General features: G+C 40.9%; 1 protein-coding gene across 2 annotated transcripts in view; it reads left to right on the top strand.

The window, feature by feature from the left end:
• The window catches only part of GOLIM4 (golgi integral membrane protein 4), a 113,743-nt gene extending 92,761 nt beyond the window's left edge, over positions 1–20,982 (top strand). For both annotated transcript variants that reach the window (XM_088452370.1, XM_088452369.1), the window contains 6 exons: positions 672–751; positions 4,489–4,601; positions 13,090–13,245; positions 14,546–14,614; positions 16,493–16,558; positions 19,325–20,982. In XM_088452370.1, coding sequence (XP_088308496.1) covers positions 672–751; positions 4,489–4,601; positions 13,090–13,245; positions 14,546–14,614; positions 16,493–16,558; positions 19,325–19,474 — 634 coding nt within the window. In that variant the 3' untranslated portion in view covers positions 19,475–20,982. The remainder of the gene's footprint in view (positions 1–671; positions 752–4,488; positions 4,602–13,089; positions 13,246–14,545; positions 14,615–16,492; positions 16,559–19,324) is intronic.
• The last annotated feature ends 2,699 nt before the right edge of the window (positions 20,983–23,681 follow it).

The following is a 23,681-nucleotide window of genomic DNA, read 5'->3' as shown; positions in this document are numbered from 1 at the left end:
AGCATTGGGACATTTAGTTACAGAAGATAGTGCAGAAGAGTTGTGGTTGTCATTAGTGCAGAGGTGATACTGGAGGCTGAATTAATTCACCAAGCGAAGATGTGTACAGTGAGAAAAGCAGAGGGCCAGGAACTTGTGGTAGTGGGGATGTGCCAGAAATAGAGGCACTCAATTCTGAGTTTCGATAGGTTAGAAGTAAACCAGGAAGGAATTGTCACGTAGACCAACAATGTGAAGTGCGTGCTGAGAGGATAACTGGGCGAAAGCAGCAGAGAGGTCCAGGAAGATGATTTTGCTGTAATAAGACCATCTGTCCCTTTTGTGAAGGTAGTTGGCATTAACAATATAACTAATAATTGTCTTTGACTTGACTTGTACCTTGCTACAGCTTCTTGATAAACTTTGATTTAAAAGAAAAGAAAAACAATACTGATTTATACTGTAGATATATGGAAATCTATGCACTTGGCATATTACACAGTCTTATTTTATTACTGTTCCCAATTTTAAAGTGCAACAGAAAATGCTGGTGCTATGTAAGTAAATATTAATAAATAAATGTACCATGCCCATCCTCTGTTAATTTTGTTCTTTGTGATAAATACAACTCTGAACAAGGTAGATTGGTTTTCGAATAAATATCTCTAAAAATTATTTTTCCGTCATTTTAGGGAACAAGCACATTACGATAATATGGACCATGATATTGTACAAGGAGAGGAAGAGCAACATTTGCAGGAAGAAGGGGGAGGTATGTTCCTGCCTTCCTAATGGCTGCACAAACAGAATGAGACCAAAATAAGATTCACTTTTCCTATTTTTACCAAGGCTTCCCTGGCAGAGCCACATTATATAGGATAGGAAGGGGAGTGTCCTGTGAATATATTCCTGATAAGAGCTTATTTCATATAGATGAATACCAGGGGAGAACTAGCAACACTTAACCAACTCATGAGCTTGAATTTTCATCATTTTTTAATAACCACTGAACAAAACACAAAATGTATAGTTTTCCTACAAATGACTTTCTTTTCCAAAGTCATGGAAACTCAATTGCCCCTCACCCGCCTTCCCAGTCTGTCCCTGTTTAAGTCTTACTTTCATGGTTATGGGAGGGGTTAGGACCAGTGCTCCTTACTGGGTACATTATGTGGAAGGAGCTGTGGTTTAACAGAGAGAGGTCCTTCTCTCTGATATTGTTAAGGTAAATAGAGGGGCGTTAACTGCACTTTGCAGATGTAATGATGTTATGTAGTAGGCCTGCTAATAAACGCTTTCATGGCGTTCAGTTAATGAAATGGAAAAAATTGTCTTAAGTTTACCAAGTTTCATTCATGACTGGTAATCTAACAATCTTTAAAATTGTTCAGACCTGTAGCCTATAGTTTATTACAGTCACCCCTGTGGTGGCACAGTCATAATCTGCTAATGAAAATAAGTGTAAACTCAAATATCTGTTTTCTCCATCTCATCATCTTGTGCATATAATGAGCATTAGGCAGATGACCATTAACTTTGATGTCTGTTGGGACAACCATCTCAGTTAGTCTTTTTAAATATTTAAACACATTGGTTGATTGACTATTATCTCCCTTTAATACCTTCTCAAACATCTATGACCTGTTAGAATCCGCTATTCACTGAGATAAACAGGCAGCCTGCAATGCCAGAGGACAGTCAGAGTGACATGGGAACCAGACTGTCAGTGACCAGTATATTTGGTTACCAAGCACCTTATTACTATTTCCGTACATAAATTCGCTGTGTCCCATGTTGCTTCTGCATTGGGCTTATTATTATTATCCTTTATTTATATGGCGCCACAAAGGTTCCGCAGCGCCTTACACAGTACATAAATGAGCACACAAGAAAAACAGTTATTTGCAGTACAAAACAATGCAGGACAAGGACATGGTTTATAGACATAGCTGCAGGGTGTCAGCAACCAAGTGTTAGGTGCCAATTGGGGAGTTAGGAGTACACAATAGTATAAGTAGGGGAAGGAGAAGCACGTGAGGGCCGAGGGCCCTGCTCGTCAGAGCTTACATTCTAAAGGGGAGGGGCAGACAGACAGGGGTGACACAGATGGGGTATATAGTGAGGAAGGAGCATGGAGTAGTGGGTTAGGATATAAGCTGCGGAATGTGTGTGTTATAAGATGACCTTATGTTATGTCAAACTTAAGTTCTTCGTTCATCTGAAAATGCAGATATTATGGGACTCCCCCACCGTCCTAATAGTGAAGACTTTGTCCCAGCTGCTGGGTGCTATGCCATGCTCCTGTGAGTGGGTGGTTCTCACATGCTAGACCCACCCAAAAAGAGGTGCAGCCATGCCCCTTCAAGTGGGTGCCCCCAGGATGTTGCTGTACCCCGGCCCATGATATCTCTTGGCTGCCCTGGAGGTGACAGGCAGGAATGGGGCTTAGTGGTGGGGTAGCAATGCCATGGAGGGAGGCAGATTGTTGAGAGGAACAGGAAAGGTGGGGGAGAGAAGCAGAGGGTTGGAAAGCAGACTGAGGAGAAGAAATGAGGAACAGCAAGTGGAGGACATTAGAGGGGGAGGTTAGGGGTGGAAAAAGTAGGTAGAGTAAAGGATTATGTGGGCACTGAATAAGGGGGGTGGTTAGCACATAACTGGGACTTCCTTCTGGACTTGGCTATGTCAAGGCAAAAGAAACTTATATCCACTTCAAAATGTAAACGGTTACTAGCAGTGAAAGCAATTCATATTCAAAACATTAACCTTGGTCTGGTAAGGGTAAGAAATCATCCTATGTGGTCTTTACACAAATCTGGTTCAGTTTGAGGCCAAGTAAAATGTAATCCTCCAGCAGTTTTAACACTACAGTTCCCAGCTAGATCCATCAGCTATAAAAAGTTTTATGCCATCTATATATCATTCCTGTTCTCTTGGGATCTTTTCATTTTTGTTTGCGACTTACAGACTTTTGTGTTATTACATTTTCGTATTTTTAAGGCAAAATAAAAAATAGAAGAAATTCACATATCCATCCTGGTTAAGCCAAGCAAATTGGTTGTTGAAACTTAATTTTGTGCTGGAGCAGTTTTTAATTATTGACAATGAAACATTTGGTCGTGTCCTCTGGTTACAAATGTAACATTGCTGCAGTGCAGAGCTGCCGGCAGTATTTATCTCTCTCAATGCAGCAAAGCAGAAGCTCAGGAACAGAGATTGTCTCACCTTTTATTACTCCATGCAGCAGAGGCAATAACTGAAATACAATTATGTAATGGAGAGCAGGATATAGACTGGTGGATGTTACTGTATAAATCCATCCAAGCTTCTATTGCAATTTGTTGTTAAAAAAGAATGACCCTTCAGTAGGGTGAAAGTAACAACCTTTATGCGCTAAAAAATAATGGAAGTAAACACAGTAATATATAAAACACAAATGCAGAGATTGCCTAGTGAGGAAGTAGTGCTTTCACTTTTCACCTTTGAACCTTTCCGTTACAAGGAAACTGCTACACACAAATTGGTGCAAAACCATGAAAAGAAAAAGGTAACTTTCTGCATATTGGGCCTGGTTCTGAGTCTGATGGATCTCAGCCCCTAGATAAAATCCGCCAATGATCTCACCTCATGGATGCAAATAGTGATTTGTACTTTTATAGCGCATGCACAGGAGCAAATTTGCATATTTTTGTGTGCCTACGATTGGTTCAGAGTCAGACTGTGTGAAATGGGCTGAAACTGGGCGGACAAAACGCAAGAGATCTGTCTGGTAGGAGCTCTGTGCTCCTATTGCCAATACTAATGATGACGGTTGGTGTAAATTCAGTGGATGGTGCGGGCTTCCCACTTGAAGACACAAAATTCTCGCTTTAACTGTACAGAAACTCATATTAGCATAAGGTAGGGTTTATGGGAAACCTAATGCATGTTGTATTGCTTAAGCTCTGGTTGTGGCTGAACTTTACATGATGTGTTAGGAGGGCATTAGAGCAGCATTCTGCATCAGCATGAGAGCCCAACTCTTCCATCATTATTAGCATAAGGTAGTAAATCTGTCTTCTGCACTTTGTGCCAGACTCCGAATCGGGCCCATTGAGAGTAGAAACCTATATTGTACATAGCTCCCTGTGACTTTATCACTCAGTTCTTGCTTTACAGGGGCAGATGATTTCTGTAAATATTTATAATGTACAAACACTACTATTAGTAAAGTCCTCTAATATGTTACTTCCGATATACACCAGTATCTATCGGGATCTTTCACACCGCCAAGCAGAGGCATTTCTTCTAACAATTTACATCAACACCATTTCTAATGTGCTCACTGTGCCAGGTGCAGATGGCGAAGTGATCATACCGACAAGAACAGAATTGATAAACTGCCAGCACCAATGTAAAAGCCGAATAAAGCATAATGATCACTGTGCATCAAGGAAAATCTGCAATCAGCCATAGCCTATGTGACCCACATTATTTTCTTGCAAAATCCTTAATGGCTTTTTATTCCAGCCTATGAAAGAGACAATCATCAAGATGAAGCAGAAGAAGTAGATGATGCAGGTAAAGATGCAAATGAAGAGCAAGCTATGGATCAAGAGGCTGCGAGCAGAGAGCGACACGAGGTACAGCATGTGTGATGATAAGTGATATGAGACTTCTTCTCTTATTGGTCAAGCTATGTTAATAAAAAGCTTAACGGCAGACTGAATGTAATGAAATACAGCATATGGAACATCACTGTACCTTAAATGCAGGTGGCAGAAACCCTGACTTTGGCCCTCATTCAGAGCCACTCGTTAACAGCAGTACGCTCGTTGCGTTCCGATGTTGAATAACCGCGCATGCGTCGGTGTAACACTGCGCATGTGCGTACTGCAGATTGCGAGTTTTTTGGGACTCGTTCCTAAAATAGCGTACAGGAAGTGACATGTCAAATGTGATTGACAGAACAGGGCGTTTTAGGGTGTTGACGAGGGTGGAGATGGAAAAACGCAGGCGTGGCGAGGCGTTTTTGGGGCGTACATACATTAGCAGATGCGAGCGTAAAATGTGTACGGACCGACTCCTACGTCACTGGATGATCCTCTTTCCCTTCCAAATGCTCGCACAGCTTAGGGTCTGGATTACTCGACCACATTGGCGATGGCCTTCTCCTCCGTCCCTGGACTCCACGATGTTGTTGCGATTAATCGCGGGCGGGCAGAAAAGCAATTAGTGTTGGATTGAGAACCGGCTTGGTATGTGTTTTGAAATCTGTTTTTTGGGATAGCACAAAACGTACGCAGGTGGAACTCAGAGCTGCTAATGTCAGGATGACACAGTCAATTTGCGTACATTTGGGGGGGTTTATTTGGGCAGCAATTTGTTGGTTAGGGCCTATTGTAACAATAATTTCATCATGTTTTCAGTTTCGCACCATTTTATTTGTGCCTCTTGAATTTGCCGAATTATATGAATTTTTAAACGTTCCTTAAAGAGCCCTTTTTATTTATTTATTTTTTTTGGCCGAGTTTTTGCCTTTTGGCCCAGGATTAAATGTAACCCATTTGTACAATAATTTCACAATCCAATGTCATTGTTTAATTTCCAATTTATTGCTCAAACAAAAAAACTTATTTTAAAAATTTTGGGGACATCTTTTTTGCCCAAAGATATGTTCCCAAATCAAACAAATTGTCCCAACATAACTGTTGACATAAACATACATCAAAAAAATAAAAACATTTCACAAGAAAGGAGAGGGAAGTTTTGACCCGAAAGGAATATGAGCCAAGCACAGAAGGATTGTGGGAAAAGTCACCATTGCTGTCACCGTTTTTTCACCCGTTTGGATGGGGGAGGGAGGGCGCCAGACCGGGTCCGGGATGTCATCGGGCTGGCCTGTCCAGAGGCAGTTGTTGTGGCCTCTGGACTAGGCACAGGGCTAGGCACATTTGGAGGATTGGCTGATGTTGTGCCAGAGGTGGAGGATCCTGATGTTCCGGCAGGAAGGGAGGTCGGCTCCACCATGTGCTGGCGAACGAGCTGCTCCAGGGCATTGGCGATGCGGATGTTGGCCCTGGTATTTTCCACCAGGGCCTGACCAATGGTCTCGTTGGCCGCAGCATTTTGCTCCAGGGCCTCAGCCACCCGTAGCAGACTGGCGTCCATCCTCTGCAGAATCTCTGTATGGGAATCCGATTTGAAATTGAGTTCTGTGAGGAGGGCCACTGCCTGCGAGGGGGATTGTCCTGGACTGGCTTCTGCAGGGTCCTCAGCCGGATGTACTGGTTCCTCCCCTGCAGAGCCAGCAGAAATTCGGCGGCCAAGGCTCCCCTCTGGAGCAGACTCATCCGCCTGTGTCTCTGTTAGGAAAAAAGAGAAAAGCCTCACATTACAATCTACATATTGGCACAATAACATTTCAGAGTTGATGACATCCAAAGATTTACCTGGGACAACATGAGGAGCCGCAAGGTCTGGCATGTCCGTATCCATATTGGACACGCCAAACACCTCCACAGGCTGCACACACCCCTGTGCCAGCTCTTCTAAATCCGTCAACTCCAATGACACAGGGGTGGGACCCCCACCTGTCCCCCTTGCATGCCTAGCCCTGTCCGCGAGTTTTTGTTTTAAGCGATATTTGAAGTCGCCCCATCTGTGGGAAAAAAATGGAAGCCATTATCCTTTGGTTTAAAATGGGGTTTGTTTTTAGGGGGGGCAAGGGTTTACTTACCGCCGTTTGACATCCCGGGCTAGACGGACATAATCACCCACCCTATTGACAGCAACGGCTACCTCTTCCCACATTCTCCACTTCTGGCTTAGACTCATATTCCTGTCTGCCTGTGGCAGGATGTCCACACACTTCTGGATCAAAACCTCCATCTCCTTTCTTGTGAAATGTGGCTGCCTTTTTTTTTTGGCCGATTTGGCCGGAATACTGGGCCCAGCAGCCTCTTCCATGTCATTCTCCTCACCTATTTGTGTAAATTTACAGAATTCACAAAATCACAACTTGCCTAATCTTATGTTTCAAATTAATCATTGATACAAAATGCATGAAAGACTTACCGCCTGACTCTTGGGCATTTTTTCCCTGGTCTGTCGCCATGTCTGAGGTCCAAACAAGAAATACACCAGAATTTGAATGTGTTTTCGTGACGTATTATACATGCGTCCTTATTTTGCGGCCGCATCATTGATTGTGCGGCCCTATGATCCCTCCTTAATTTGTGCGGGAAACGAAACACTATTTATGGCTTGGTGTGTCTCAAGTCGAGGTGGCGTTTTTGGATTGTTGGAGGTTATCTTGGCTGGAGTTTATTGATTGCGTAGAAAGGAGTTGGCGGTTGGAGATTCGTTTGTTGGTTAGATTTGCGTTTTTTTTTTCCGTTATCTTTGTTGGTTTATATTTTTGGGACCTCGTTTCTTGATTTGGTAAGTTTTGTGAAGTCTAACGTTTGTTCAATTGTTGTTTCATTGTGTTTCTTATTTTTTGTAAATTTTGGATCCATAATTTCTTCTATTTTAGATTTTGTTTATTTTCGACCCAAAAGACCTTTTGATTTTGACTCTTATATATTTGCTCTTGGTAAGTCCATTTTTTATCTTGTATTTGCAAACTAATTAGCGCATTTTTAGTAGTTACTCTTGTGACTTGTATTAGCGAACTAATTAGCGCATTTTTAGTAGTTACTCTTGTGACTTGTATTAGCGAACTAATTAGCGCATTTTTAGTAGTTACTCTTGTGACTTGTATTAGCTAACTAATTAGCGCATTTTTAGTAGTTACTCTTGTGACTTGTATTAGCTAACTAATTAGCGCATTTTTAGTAGTTACTCTTGTGACTTGTATTAGCGAACTAATTAGCGCATTTTTAACAGCTTAATAATCATTAAAACTTTTTGGTGGTTTCTCTTTCGCTTTTTGTGCCAACATTTCGACCCATTTTGATGTACTGTGTTAAATGTCGCTTTGCTGTTTTGCTAAATGGGTGTTTGGCATATTTTAACTTTGGTCTAGCACAAAATTTGTAAACAAAAATGCACAGAGTGAAATGTGTCAAGTAATTTTGGTGTTTATTTTCAGTTTGGACGTATCATGACAATACCCCGGCATGTAAGCAGCAATGGATGGTATCATCAAGCTAAGTTGTTTTAATATAGTTTTGGGGTGGGTCAAAAGCCTTACTTTAAAATCTTTGAATTTCAGGTTGATCTGGGGCGGATTGTTCTGGCCATGCTCCCGGAAGCCGACCAACCTCAATCTCGTCCCAGGCGTAGGCATCGTAGGCATGCAAGGCCCCAGATATTTCGAACACGTGTCACCCTTTTTGGAATGCCCGATGATGAGGTTTTAAGATGCTACCGTCTACCTCCCAAAATCATCATAGACACTCTCTCATTAATAGAAAGTGATCTTGAGCGGCAAATTGACAGTCCAACAGCAATACCACCACTTACGCAATTTATAGCGGTGTTACATTTCTGTGCCTCAGGATCGTTTCAAACAACGGTGGGAATAGTGGCGGGCATCTCCCAATCCTCCTTTTCCCGGATCCTGAGGGCAGTGATGGAGGCACTTTTCAAGCACCTCCATCATTTTATTCAAATGCCTTTGGATATGGGTGCCCTTAGTGTGGCCAAGGCCAATTTTTACCAAATAGCTGCCTTCCCACACATCATAGGGGTTTTGGATGGTACTCACATACCACTTCAGCCTCCAGCCCGGCTGGAGGCCATATTTAGAAACAGGAAACACTATCACTCCCTGAATGTAATGGTGGTATGTGATGCCTCCCTCCAGATCCTGTCCCTGAATGCTAAATTACCCGGAAGTGCACATGACTCCTTCGTCATCCGGCAATCATGGATATGGCACAAATTAACCAACCTACAAGCTGGTGATGCGTGGCTTCTGGGTAAGTGGAGACCTTTAGTACATAACAATGTTAAGCTTGATACACAGTGTTCCTGATGTTGTCAATTCTTTTCCATAGGAGACAGTGGATATCCTTGCATGTCCTGGCTGCTCACTCCTTATTTGGCTCCCACACCAGGCCCACAAAGTGCATTTAATTCCGCACTTACAGCCACCAGGCAAGTGGTGGAGCGCTGTATCGACCTTTTAAAAGGCCGATTCAGATGCCTCCACTGCTCTGGTGGCGAGCTCATGTATTTGCCGGATATGGTGTCGAAAATTGTGGTCCTGTGTGGGATATTTCACAACATCGCCATAAGGAGTGGTGTCCCAATGCAGCCAGAGGATGCCTTACCTGAGGATGGCCCCCCCGAGGTTGGTCGGAGGTCAGTATGTGGGGGGGCCATACGCGATGATGTGGTGGCCAGATTTTTTAGGTAAGTTTGAACAAAACAGTGTTTTAACCTAATGTGTTTGTGTTTGTTTGCGAACATCTAATTTTGTTTTCTTTTTTTCAACATCTTCGGTTTGTTCACATAATCTTTGGCACTACAACGCTCACTACTTCATGCTACCCTTACCAAACCTGGATCTGCTCATTTTGGGAATATATTCTGGAACCCATATCGCAACGCCATGTTTGTGGAATCATTTTGGCATGGTCCTTCCTCAACCAGTTCTTGATTTGTTTTTGTTTTTATTGGGTATGTGTTGTATTTGAGATTCTCACTGTGTGTTTTTTTTGTGAGTGACCACTTTGATTTCTCAGTTATGTTGTGAATAAATGTTTGGAGAGTTAAATGTTCTTCCTTTTTTTGGACGTTACCAGCAAGTTTAACCAAGTTAACACACCTTACATTTGACTAAGGGGTAATCCAGTACTGACGCCAGTTGAGCAAAAATGAAATATGTTTTCAGGTTCCCAACCCACACCAAAAGGAAGCCTGTCCAATCATTTGGCTTTGTAAGATTCGCCTAAGCAGCTTGCCCACCAACTAGGAACCTGTAAAATGTAGAAATATCTAATTGCCACTACACACAAAAAGGGAAATGACATTGTTACTGTTATGTGTTTCTTGAGGGTGTTTTACATACAAATACAAAACCCAATCTAATTTTTAAAAAATGCAAAACCTTGCAGGAACAGTCTACTTATGTCAGGGTTAACTATCTTTGGTTCTGAAAAAACGAATGAGGCAGAACGTATATTAGAAATAAACAATTTATTTTGAAAAAGATAAAAACAAAAAAAAACTACTGCCGAAGGATGCCAGACAGCCGGTCAAGGGCCACAAGCACCCCAATTACATTTTGGCGCATGTGTGCCACACAATGTTCGACCTCTTGCCGACGCTTCTGTTCCTCTGTGGGTGAGAAAAGTGTGTGGATTAATCAAACAATAGGGAATCCACATTAAAAAAACAAAAACACAACGAAATCACTCCAAAACCAAAATTTTAAAAAAAGGGGTGCTGCAAAAATTACAAGGCCTATGTAGAAATACCCACAGGTGTGATATGTGTATGTTGAAATCAGCAGGAAGAGGTAAAGGCAAACTGCTAAATCACCAAAAAAGAACCCAAAAATCACGAATAAAGGAACGACACATGATTACATACAAACAGTTTGTGGTTAAAAAAAACGCAAAAGAAAAACATACCGGTAGCCAAAACGGCAGATCCCGAAGTCCCTTCATCTTCATCCTCGGAGGAGCCTTCATTCCCCAAAGAACGGGGCGGGGTTATCACGGACTCCGGGGAGGGGGTAATTGGAAGAGGGGTGGTTGGAGGAGAGGGGGAAGGGGGACGGAGGGGAAGGAGGCCCGACAGTTCCGGGAGAGGCTCTTGGAAGGCTTGGGAGGAGGGGGGAATAGGGGAATTATTTGGGGTGGAGTGTTGGCTGGGGGTGGGTGAGAGTGGGCGGGTCTTGCCTGTCCCCCTAAAAGATGTCAAACAAATTGTGGTTAGTTTCTGGCCAAATCCTGCCCAAATAACATTTTAAAATCACCCACCACCAACAAAAAACATGCAAATATGAGTAGAATGAATATATCAGAAATAGAGGGAAAACATGGTCATGCAGATATGAGGAGAATGAATAAATAGGACAGACATAAAAACATGCACACGCAGATATGATGAGAATGAAAAAATAGGACAGACATGAAAACATGCACACGCAGTTTGCCCCACAAAGACAAACATGAAAACCACAATACATAACACTTTCCAATATCTGCATGCAAAAGCATGCCAGCAAGCGGGGCGTTCGCCGTTGCAGGTCAGACCACCTGCGCTCCAGCTGGCCGATGTTGCGGCGTGAGCCGAAGGAGCGCAGGCGGGCCCGTGCCTCCGCATACGCGGAACGCTTCTGCCGGTTGGTGATGGGTGGAGGCTGGCTGGTGATACGCCGATCCAGCACCTCCGTTAGCACCAGCAGCTCGCGCCTGGTGAATGCGGAGGCTCTCATGATGGCAATGGTGTTTTTCTTAAAATTCATTTTTGATAAAGTGTGCCAAAAATTTCTGATTGGCTAATGTAGCTTGGAAATTAACAGGAGCAATTTGATTGGTTAGTGTATGAGTCATGTGTTCGACAGGGCCAGAAATCTCTGGAGAGTTATGATAGGCTTGATGCAGTGACATGCGTAAGCAAATTTAAATAAAGAAATGAACCCCGGAAAATATGCGGAGATCCACAGCAATAGAACAATTGTCTCATTGTGGCTAACATGTTTTTTGAGCAATAAATGCGAATGTTTAAGCCGTACGTATTCTGCGGGTAAACACAAACACGGACAAGAGTAAAGTTTCTTGCATTGTGTTGAAAAAAAAAAACCATTAAGCTAATTGATACATTGATTGGCATGATACGATTGATGGAGGTAGGCAGAATAAAGGAGCAGGTAATCGACATCTGACATGGCCACTTCCGGTTTATACTTGTGCGTGCGTTCCCTTCAAGCCATTTCGGGGATGTACGCTCGCTATTTCGCACGCTCGTTAGTTAGAGGAGGGGTCGTCTGAGTTTGGGGAGGATTTTTAGATGCGATCGAAAATACGAGCGAGCCCTTGAATTTAAATATTTTTGTACGTACGCCTAACGTACGTGCGCCCGCTTGCGAGTGGCTCTGAATGAGGGCCTTTGTCTGATGATATCAAGCACAGAGGTCTAATGAAGCATTTTAATCTTGTTCACTGATTAGTGTCAGACAGTTTAACCTTATTACAGGGGCTTTACAGAGTTGCTGTTAAGTAGGACCATTTAACTGAAATGATCATCAAAATGACAATTTACAGATGGAGCAGGGTTTATTATAGTTTGTAGCACAGAATGTTTTTTTTTCAGTGCCATGAAATATCCTGAGTTTTATTTGTCAGCACAGTCTCCATGGTACTCATTTCATTGGTGTTAACTTGGTTTGAACATGGATTTAAAGAGAGCACAGTCATGAGTCTGTTTTCTATAAAATCCAATTTGTGCCAAAGTTCATTTTATAGCTTTTTATTGTGGGAATTAATGTTCCATTGTGATGGAACTGTAGTTGTAGCTCCACTCCCTTGTCTGTCTTGCCACTTCTCGCTATACTGTAAAACAAGAGAACCTGTGTAGTGTATATATGCCCATGAGTCAGTGAGAAGTGGTCCTTTAGTAACTAGAACTCCATTTTTTTTTTGCAGTATTAAATACAGAACACAATTAAATACCTTTAACAGAAAAACTGATTAGTTTGATGATAGGCCATGCCAATCTATCCTACAATCTCACTGCATCTCCGACAGACACTACTGTATATTGCTTTAGTTACGCTAAGCTGTTTGAAAACAGGGATGATATTTTAAAACTGCAAATGAACCCAATTGCACAGAGACCTGTTAAGAGAATGAAAACAAATCATACACAGTTTCTCATGTAAATATAATATACCGATTGATGCGGTGTTGTTTAGCCAGTTTCTTGGAAACCAAATCATGTTTTAGTTTTAAAGTTGTCTCTATAATGAGGATTTTAGGAGCATAGATTGTAATAAGTCTTTTGTTTGCCTACTGTGATCTCATTGTAATTAAAGTTTGGTGCTTTGTTTAGTGTCAACAATGAATATTTCCTTTGTGTAAAAGGGAACATAGGAGACCAAGGAGATTATGCTGGTGTTATAAATGTATTTCCAGCGCGATAGTAACATGATTTATGCACTTTATATGCCAGGCTGCTGCGGAGGATGTCAACCCTGCAGATGATCCCAATAACCAAGGGGAAGATGAATTTGAAGAGGCAGAACAAGAGCGCGAGGAGAACCTGCCAGATGAGAACGAAGAGATGAGGCAGAAGCAGGGCCAGGCAGAGAAACAAGAACATTTAGTGGTGAGGAGTTTCGGCATTGCTGAATATAGTGCCACTTCACGTCACTTGGAGGCAGAAGAACTCCACCAAACAGGAATCTAACAGAACGTCTGTATTAACCCACAGACTTCATCCAGCTTTCCAAGCAAATACTTCTGGAAAATACACATTTTTATGCATGACTTATAAAGCAAATGGCTGGTAACTTTTTTTTTTTTAAACACAAGACATTATTGTAATGAAAATCTCCTGTTTACTCTGCATCAAAAATAATAATGCCGGGAAAATAATTTCAGCTTATGGCCTTAGCAGCAATAAATGTAACTAACACTGTAAGTGCACAGTTTGCAGCACTATATTAATCTCCGGTGAACTAGGAAGGGAGATTTAAACTCCTATAACTTTTTAAAAAATACAGCGCGCAAGTTGCCGTTTTGTGTAGCTGAAGTTGTGACGTTGCCAGTTTGTGTAGTGACGGCGATTTAGTGCGGCGAGCACTAGCACAGCGAGTACACGTGCGTAAAGTACATGTGGGCATCTCGTACCCCACCTGGTTCAGCATACAATATTTTGGTTTTTATTACTATTTTGATACAAATTTTGTTATTTTTACTGTTTTATGCTTGGTTTAAGCAACATAGACTTTGAAATGTCTTCTCGACTTTGTGATGAAGACCTAGATGCAGTCCTTTTTCAAAAAAGTTGTTACAAGAAGACTGATAAATTTTAGTTTGTAAAAAAAATTAATATATTTTTGTTTTATGGTTATGAAATATTAAAGATTTTATTCCCTTTTTATTATTTTGTTTTATTTTTTTACCTTAAGGGACCAGAATCTATATTATGTCAGTAGGAATTCCTGTCGTACTAAATTAGTATACTTATGGTAAAGTATAGAATGGGGTATGAGATACCCCACATGGTTCGCCATGTTGATTTTTTCCACCTGCTTCACTGAAGGTTACATTTTCAAACTCTTAAGAATTGCGGTGTCAGTGTAGCGTGTGGAACTCTCCCCTGTTAGTGCACTGGCTGTGATGTCATTTGGCGCATGCATTTCCATGTGGTCTAATAATGATGTGATGTCATTTGGCGCATGCATTTCCATGTGGTCTAATAATGATGTGATGTCATTTGGCGCATGCGTTTCCATGTGGTCTAATAATGATGTGATGTCATTTGGCGCATGCATTTCCATGTGGTCTAATAATGATGTGATGTCATTTGGCGCATGCATTTCCATGTGGTCTAATAATGATGTGATGTCATTTGGCGCATGCATTTCCTTGTGGTCTAATAATGATTTTGTTTGTTGTTAAAGATGGCTGGGAATCCTGACCAGCAAGAGGATAATGTTGATGAACAGTATCAGGAGGAAGGAGAAGAGGAGGTATATATACATTGTAGTTCTTTTATTAACACTACACAGTTAAACATCAGAAAAGTGATTTACAATCACAAAATGCAGCATTTAAGTGATGGTTTGCTTATTTATATTGTCATTTACAAAAGAGTGAGGAGTAAAAAAACAGACCAATTTACCAAAGACCAAGAGTCCAGTGACTGCAGTTAATGTCCTCATTGGCAGAGTAATGAGTGCATCTAAGACTGCTACAGACAAGTGAATTGATTGATTTCGTGTACGACTGATGATCCAGTGCTGTAGTTATTACTTAGAATGCACAGCTCTTATGTCCAAACTACACACAAATTCTTCATGTAGGGATCGCATTGAGTTTTATGGATTTACGCCTTGAATGTTGACTGGAAAAGACACACAACTAAAAGCATAGTTACGTGCGTCTGTTTGGTAGTCGTCATCATCAGTGTGTCTCATGGAATTAGCTCTCCAGCGCCAGCAATAATTACTGACCGGTGTGTCTGCATCTAAGGGGAATATTCAATTAGCTGCGAAAAGTCCCGGACTTTTCGCATGTCGGGCTTTTCGCCGACATCGCTGGTTTTGCAAACCATAAAGTATCGCGCTTGTCCCCGCTTAGCCCCGTATTCAATTCCAAATCAGCGAAAACGGAACCCGGCGAATTCGAAACCAACGAAAAGTGCTGTCAGATTTGGGGAAATCAGCCTGATACCCCCCAAAAGATGCCCTGACATTGGGGATCACTCTGTATACCCCCAAACAGGCCTGCTGAAGGTATTTTGGGTACTTAAGTGCTCTCAATAGCTGCCGCAACCACCTGCAAGCTTAAAAACACCTGGGGCATACTTGGGTCCCTCCTGTAGTCTATTTAGCTAGTTTTTAAGTTTGTCCCCCAACTTTGTTTTTTTTCGCCCCCAAAATTAAAGTACTTTTTTGGGGTGTTCTAAATTATTTTTTTTTTACTTTTTTTTGACAGTTTACCTATGGGGTCTGTCCCAAGGGTGCAGGGTGGTTCCCGCAAGTTTGCACCCCAAAACCCCAATTCTGCACTTTTTTTCCACCTAGTTTCATAGGCGAATCTTTTTCGCCTATTCCAATGCTTTGGCTTTCCGCATCGGCGAAAAGTCTTTGGAATTGAATAGGGGATAAGTTTTTGCCTGGCGAAATGACGTCACCGGCGAAAAGTTTTTGCCGAAAACGGCTTATCGCGGCTAATTGAATACGGCCCTAAGACTGCCTCAGTCACAATTACGTAAGCTTGCTCTTACCATACTTAGCCTATATTTGCCTTCTCTTCTCTCACCTGTTCAGTCTCTCAAGTAATAAAAGTGCTGCAGGTGTGCATTGTAAACAAACACAACTTCTGAGGTGTGCGCACGTATCCTGAAATGTATGCTTTATGCAAATAAATCAGATGTCGCACCAACTCTACAAGAGCCCTATATATTTTTTAAGCTATATTAGAATTTTTTCTGCATTTTATTTATAGTTATATACTACATTATCTGTGATTTTATTCACAGCCATACAGTCTGAAGTCTGCTTAGGCATAAAATAAAGTCTCTACTTTGTTAGATCCCATATAAGGGTTTCTATATCTGCTTAGCCAGTTAATATGAGCACATAAAGATTTTGGAAAATTAGCATTGTTAGTGAAGGACTTCTTTTGTGAAAAATAGGGACTCTCCGGGGTAAACCTGGACACTATATTTATATTGTATATGGTATCTAAGGGGTAGCTAACAGTGGAGTCTCTATAGTATGTAGGTACAGCATTGTCAGGTTAAGGTTTTACATATATTAGTTGATACTGAAATATATGAAACCATTAATTTATATGAGACAGACACTAGTGTATCACTTTAATTGTCTCCTGTATGTATTTAGGTCCAGGAAGATCTAACAGAAGAAAGAAAAAGGGAACAACATGCTGAAGAACCATATGGGGAAAATGTAAGGCATATGGAGAGAAAGTTACCTGTGACTTGATGTTATGCTTTTTGTGTATGAAATATACTCTAGATAATAATATTTGTGCCAATGAACTTCCACCCATCCAACTACAGATGTCCGATGCCCGGGTTCTTTGCCATCTGCTGCTGCACCAGGCACTTCTTGGCTAGCAGCCACATGAAATGTGAATGTAAGTTGTCTGCATTGAAATGCTTCTGCTGTAGCTGATAGGACAGCTGCTCTGACCTGTCCAGTCATTCCAATGACAGCATTTCAATGAAGGTAAACTTCTGGCTACGAGCCCGGGAAAAGCATCAAGGTCAGCATCAGCAGGTACTAGTATTTGCTGTTCCCTGGAGCATTCTTGCTGAGATCTTGTAGTTCAACTAATTGGGGAGGAAATTGTATTGGCAAAATATTTCTCTCCTTTAATTAACGTATTGACATAGGGGTTAATTCAGCCTAGGACGGAATTGCAAAGCTGCACGCAGGCAGCTTTGCAATTCCATCCTTGCCCATATGCAAATGCAGCATTAGGTGTATGACACCCCTCCTGCATTTGTGATCCCAGCACTGCGACCAAGGTCGCAGGTTGGGATCACCATCGCGACAAGGCTGGCCGGCTTGGTGAGGCCAGGAACTGCATCCGTGGACGCATCCCCTGGACTTGCCACCCCCGGAAAATGGGGCAAATGCGCCCCGGTTTCCGGGAACGCTGGCCGCCCCCGCACCGCCCCTTAAATGCCTCTGACTGTCAATCAGGCAGAGACATAGAAGGGGCTGCGCGCGATCACGCAGGACCCATTCTACACATTCGCAGAACGGGTCCTGCACACACTCACAGATTCCCGATAATCGGGAATCTGCGATCAGCATTGCATGTACATGCAATGCTAAATCAGCCACATAATCACTATAATGCTCAAGTTACTAAATTCATGCAAATCAAAGAATGATTTAAACACTGTCAACTTTACAAAAACATCATAAAATACATTTGCTTTAAGTCTGGGTTGCATATTGTAAGGCAGACACCCAGTAACCCAGTTTCCTCACGTGGTCTCTGAACCTTTGTTCTAGCACAGTTAGCACAAGAATTCCTTAGGCTTTTTATACTTGCAGATGTCACACATAGCTGTTGTTTCAATGAGCAGAAAGTCACATTTCCATCCTGCAAGGAACCATCTGCAGCCTCTTTCTGTTGAGTTTCTTTCCTTCCAGTATCCCTTCTGCTCTTATGAGACGGAGGAAGAGGGCAGGTGATAAAGATCACAGCATCAGAAGACAGTTTCCTTTCTGTAACAGAATCATCTATATGTCCCATTACATGATTACTAGTGAATATAGGCTGCAGGCAGTGCAAGGTAGAGATAAATAAAAAATTCTTAAGAGAGTAGAAGTCAGATTAATGGCCGTATTCAATTCGGAGCAAAATCCGCGAAAAAGTATCGCCGATTGCGACGTTTCGCCATTCGGAAACTTATCTCCGTATTCAATTGCAAATACTTTTCGCGTATGCGAAATCGCAATGCAATGTAATAGGTGAAATAGATTTGCCTCTGAAGAGGTGGAGAGAAAAAATACAAAATCGCTATTTTGGGGTGCAAAGGTAGGAAACCACTCGGCACCCTTGGGACAGCCCCCCAAAGGATAACTGCGTCAAAAAAACCCTAAAAAATATTGAGGAACGCCTAAAAAAAAGCGCTTTGAAAATGGGGGCGAAAAATTGCAAAGTGGAGGTGCAAACTTAAAAACTAGCGAAAGAGACTTTTAGGGGGTCTGCAAGTATGGGTGAGGTGTTTTTGGATTGGAGTTGTTTGCTGAAGGTGCATTTTTTACATGTTTTATAACTTCATTTTAGTGACTTTTAAATATGCCTGCACCCATTTTCAAGTACCCCAAATTTGACAGGACTACTTATTTTCTCCAAAAAATACTGCATTATGCCATTCTTCACCACTTGTGCAAAGACGCTAAATAGTGGCAATTGTGTGAACGTAAGTACCCCAAACTGTTTCATTAGGGCTAATCGGACACTACTACATTGATCCCCAATGTATCCGCATCCTTTCGTGTGTCTCCATTGAATAGGGTGAATCGCGGGTACGTGCACGATAAGTTTCCACTGCTAAAATATGTGAAGTAGGTGAAAACTCCAGCAGGCGAAACTTTAACGCATACGCAAAACTAATTGAATACGGGCCTAATGGCATAATTTAATTTAAAAAATTCTTATATAACATCTACACAATCAATATTCAATCAAAATAAGAAAATTGAAAGTTATAACTGAAAGTCTGAAAAGCGCAGCACTTTGAACCCTTGGGCTATTGGCAGCAGTGTAGCTTAGGTGTAACTGCATGCAGCTTAATATTATCTCATATGTAATGAAGTTCCATAAATGATATAATCTTGTTATGGCTACTTATGGTCCTGCACAGATTATTAGTATGGAGATTCCTAGTGGTGAATAGTTCCAAGCACACTTGCTGTGTAGTCAAAATGATGGAAATCCATCTCCATTGGTTGCAGCAATGATGTATATTAGAGCATCTCTAGACAGAGCGGAGCAAATTTGTGTCTTACAACAGTATGAGACGCTGAAAGCCTCTGCCAATGGACACTTTCACTCCATATGACTGACGCGTTTCGTCACATTACCCGTGACCTTGTCATGGATATAGGCTCTGCACGCTACTGTGAGCGGGCAGCAAGTGCCCTGTAAAATGACTTCACTTACTAATCTCTAATTCTGCTTCCTGTCAGGATGGGGGAAAGCAGATTGGGGCTGAGAGGAATCATAAAGCTCTACATGAAGAGCGAAAAGAAAACCACGAGGATAACTATGAAGAAGAGGAGGAAGAAGAGGAAGAGGCAGTAGCTGGAGCAAAAAGCAAGCGACGGGCAGAAATGTGATGTCCTGTAAAACCCACACACAATATGTCCTACTACAAATTCCAAGATGGCCTTTTTCTATCCTGTCCTTTTATATTTTTGTATTAGAACACATGAGACATTTATATAAAAGCTGTATTTTATTACATGAAGCTTCTTTTATTAACTTTAGGCTTTATCTACAATTTCTGAATGCAAAGGCTTTTATTAACAATCCATTCCTGTGAGTGGAGTGGGAATATGTAGGAGAGAAAGTCTCCTATGCACAACAATGCAGTATACGGTAGTATTGAGTACTATCATTTATGGGACAGTGAGTTGTGGGTCCTGTGCCTTACATCCCTTTTTATAAGAGGGAGTTCAGATTTTTTTTCCTGCTATATTTATTACTTGTAATATATCCAGTAATCAAGGTCTTCCTGAAATTATTATACAATGGTAATTGAAATAAACTTTAAGGGGAATGAAGTGCGTAAAGAGAAATAACTTTGTTAAATTTACATGAAACTAACATTATAATATATTGAGCGTCATTTAGAATTCGGAGCAAATCAAAAATGAGCAAATTTGACAAGCCATGTTACAGTGTAAGGGGCATATTTGCATTTTTTTGCTTTTGCACAAATAACGTACAGTCTTATTTTTATACTGAGATTTAGAGTTCAGCTGGAATATGTCCCTCCCAACTCTAAATCTGTCTGCGCATATAGAATTTGCCCCCATGCAGTGCAACGTAGTTTTGCCAAAGTGGAAGTTTGCTCCTTTTTGTCTTTTACTTTGCTCCTAACTTTAAATGAGGCCCAATGTGTCCATATATATTTTCAGGACCTGTGTTTGTACTGTTCTGCTATACATATAGTAGATGTTGTAACTGCTGAGAAGCAGGTCACTGTATGTGCTAGCCCGCACTTGAACATCCTGGAGATGCCGGTACTTTGGGGAATTCTTCCGGACTGCCGAGAGTAGATCAGCCTCCTGGAATCCTCCACTTCCCAGAGAAGTGGGCAGCCTTTGTGGCTTGATGACACGATTTGTTGTGAATAGCATCATCGTGACCTACTCCCTGTTTAATAATGTCGCAATTCACAGCATCACACCCTCCCAACACCTCCAACCTGGGCCTCTCCACATTTATATCCCAGGGCCTGGGTACAAATTCTGCACATATGGCATAGCCCATACACCAATCGTCTCTGTTGTCTAAACGTTATATTTTCTAAAATCCAAAATAGAATTTCTAAGTTACGTTCATTTTCCCTGTAACATTGCACATATATGACCAATACTAATATATTCATGGAGCGAATTTTCCATTAGCAAAGGGCAGCATATTGTAATAGATCATAAATTGAGATATTAAAAATGTATATACATTGGCGTTTCAGCTGCATCTGAGCGGCATTTATTTATCATAAAGAAAAGTGATTGAGGTTTTCAGAAAATAATGGAAAGATATTGCCCAGAGTCTGCTATTTTTCCTAGCAATAGGCCCATTTACTTACACCCTAGCACAGAGGTTCCCAAATGCGGTCCTCAAGGCTCCCCAACAGTTCAGGTTTTAGAGATATCTATGGTTGAGCACAGGTGACTTAATTAGTACCTCAGTCAATTTGATTTAACCACCTTTGCTCAACCATGAATATCTCTAAAACCTGAACTGTTAGGGAGCCTTGAGGACCGCACTTGGGAACCTCTGCCCTAGCACATGGAGAACGGTTAGTTAAATGTTATCTTTTATTGAATAGAAAACTAAACCACAAATTTGAAATGTTATTGATCAATTAGGAAGGCAAATGCATTGTTTAGTCTTTAAAAAATAAATAAAACAGGATTGTAAAGTTCCTCCCCCATTTACAAGCAGATGAAGCCACCTTACACATATTTAAGACACATTCCTAAATGGTTTTGCTATATGATAAAGATGAAGTTATAACGGGATGCTGTTAAATTCCCGCCACCCGGAATGACGGCCATCGAAATCCCGATGGCGGAAGGCCAACCTGGGTCTAAAGATAGGCGTCGAAGCATGTGTTATTTTATTTTGAAAGAAATTTTAACACTGGATGGTCCTTTTTTCCCCGATTCTTGACATGGTAATCACTGCTCCCTTTCAAGGAAGTACGAGAATAACTGAGTAGAATACAAAATGCTTTCACTGAGCATTACAGAGAAAGTGAGAATGGCTCCTTATGTACTACCACTCTTCAGCAGTGTTTGTTGGTAGGTGGATATTGTGCTTAAGAGTTTAAATTACACATTCCTTGCCAGTTGTGTCTATTACTTACATGAGCTCTAACAACAGGGAATAATACACTGGCTGTATTGAATAGTGCATGGGGATAAGTAACAAGTAGGTGAGCTCTGCTCTGTTATAACTGGACCTTGCACTGTTTTCTACCAGTCTGTAGTATTGCAGTCACTATGCTGTTTCTCTTCTGTTTCGAACATGGACATTTTTTCATCAACTTGTATTACCCCAAAGCAGAATGTCAGCATATTCTTAACAAGGCCTCACTGAATATGTGTTTGACCTTCCATATTTCTTATACCAGTCTTAACATCTTTATCTGTGATAATCAGCAATCACCAGTCCTAAATACTACAGTTCCCCTACGGAACATTATGCCATCTTTAGGCCATAATGCAGATAGATCAAGTTTTTCCAATAGTGCTTTCACTGTGTCAGTGATGCTGTTGAATCAATATCAATTGTGTCAGTATTGGAAACTAGCTGCACTGTACATGTACCTTTTCATGTGTTAAAGTTTAGAACGATAATGACCGTGCTATAATGCTTTCTAATGAGCAGTAATTCAGATTATGCAAGCGTATTTACATTCTATATGACACCATCTTAAACGATTGATGGTAATTCTAAAATAATACCCTTTACCTCTGACCTTTACCTCTGATATTGATTACTGATGTGTGCAGATCAGAAGTTGCTAAAATGGTACTAAACCGGAGCTGGTTTGCACGTAATGATTTTAATATATATATTTATAGATAATTGGATGTGATGGAGACAGGCTGGGGAGCATACGTACTGTAACACATGAATCAGCGATATATACTTACTCTGATCCTTCATATATAGTCTATGAACATTTGAGTTATCTGTTCTGTCAAAAACTTTTGTATTAAACTGCTGCAAAACTATCTAGGAGTGGGTATGCTTAGGATCTCTAACTAACCAAAAATTAACAAAGCTTCTAAAAAGACTTAGACAATTAGTGGCATGCTGGGACTTGCAGTTGCTTATTACCTGTATGGCCACATCTTCCCTACCTTTCTTCTAAACATGCTATACATTCTTCCCTAATTTCTTATATATAATACAGTATTTACTCTCCCAGCACTGGGGTCATGTATGTTCTCCCCGTGTTTCCATAAGTTTCCTCCAGATGATCCAGTTTCTCTCCACACACAGACCACACTACGATAGGTTAATTAGCTTCTGGTAAATAATAATTAACTCTAGCATGTGTCTGTTGTAGGGACTGTAGATTGTAAGCCCCACTGGGGTGTGGACTTCTTGAATGAGTAAATATTCTCTGTAAAGCGCTTCGCAATATTTAGGTGCTATATAAATAACTAGTAATAATATCTGCGTTTTTTTACCATATCTGTGGAGGGAACAGTGTTACACCATAAATGCCTTGCTGAGGTTCAACTTGATGCCATAACTCTTATGTAGTTGTTCTGACACAATGATACATATACGTCATTGTAGTTTACAGTATTAAGATAAAAACTGTCACAAGCTGGGATCAGTAATATTTGTTACACTACTAGATTATGTAAAACACTGTAAAATAAGGGATATGGCTGAAGTGAACAGCACCATTTTTTTTTCCCTGATGATCGCCATATATTGTGGAAACAGATCCAACCATATTGTACAAAAGTCAAACTAATTATTTTCATGTTTTTAAAGTGGTTTACTATATTTACTATATCAATATCACATAATTTGCAGGACCTGATTTATTATCGTCTATCTCTAAAAACAAATAACTTGCTGTATTTTGTACATTGAAATTAATATTAAGCAAAGCCATTTGCAGTAAAGTTGATTAGTCTGACTTGTCTATTATAGTTGTAAGTATTGGTTATCTTTTGACATTCATTTCATTTATAAGAATAACATTTATGAAGGAACTATTAAACTAAAGGACATGCAGGGACCAGGTATGAAAACGAGCTATGTAACCATCCTTGTAATTAG

The sequence above is a fragment of the Taudactylus pleione genome, unplaced genomic scaffold, assembly GCF_031769625.1.
Source record: "Taudactylus pleione unplaced genomic scaffold, aTauple2 ptg000037l, whole genome shotgun sequence".
NCBI classification, from domain to species: domain Eukaryota; kingdom Metazoa; phylum Chordata; class Amphibia; order Anura; family Myobatrachidae; genus Taudactylus; species Taudactylus pleione.
Note: the sequence above shows the minus strand (reverse complement) of the source record. Positions and strands in the feature narration are given on the sequence as shown.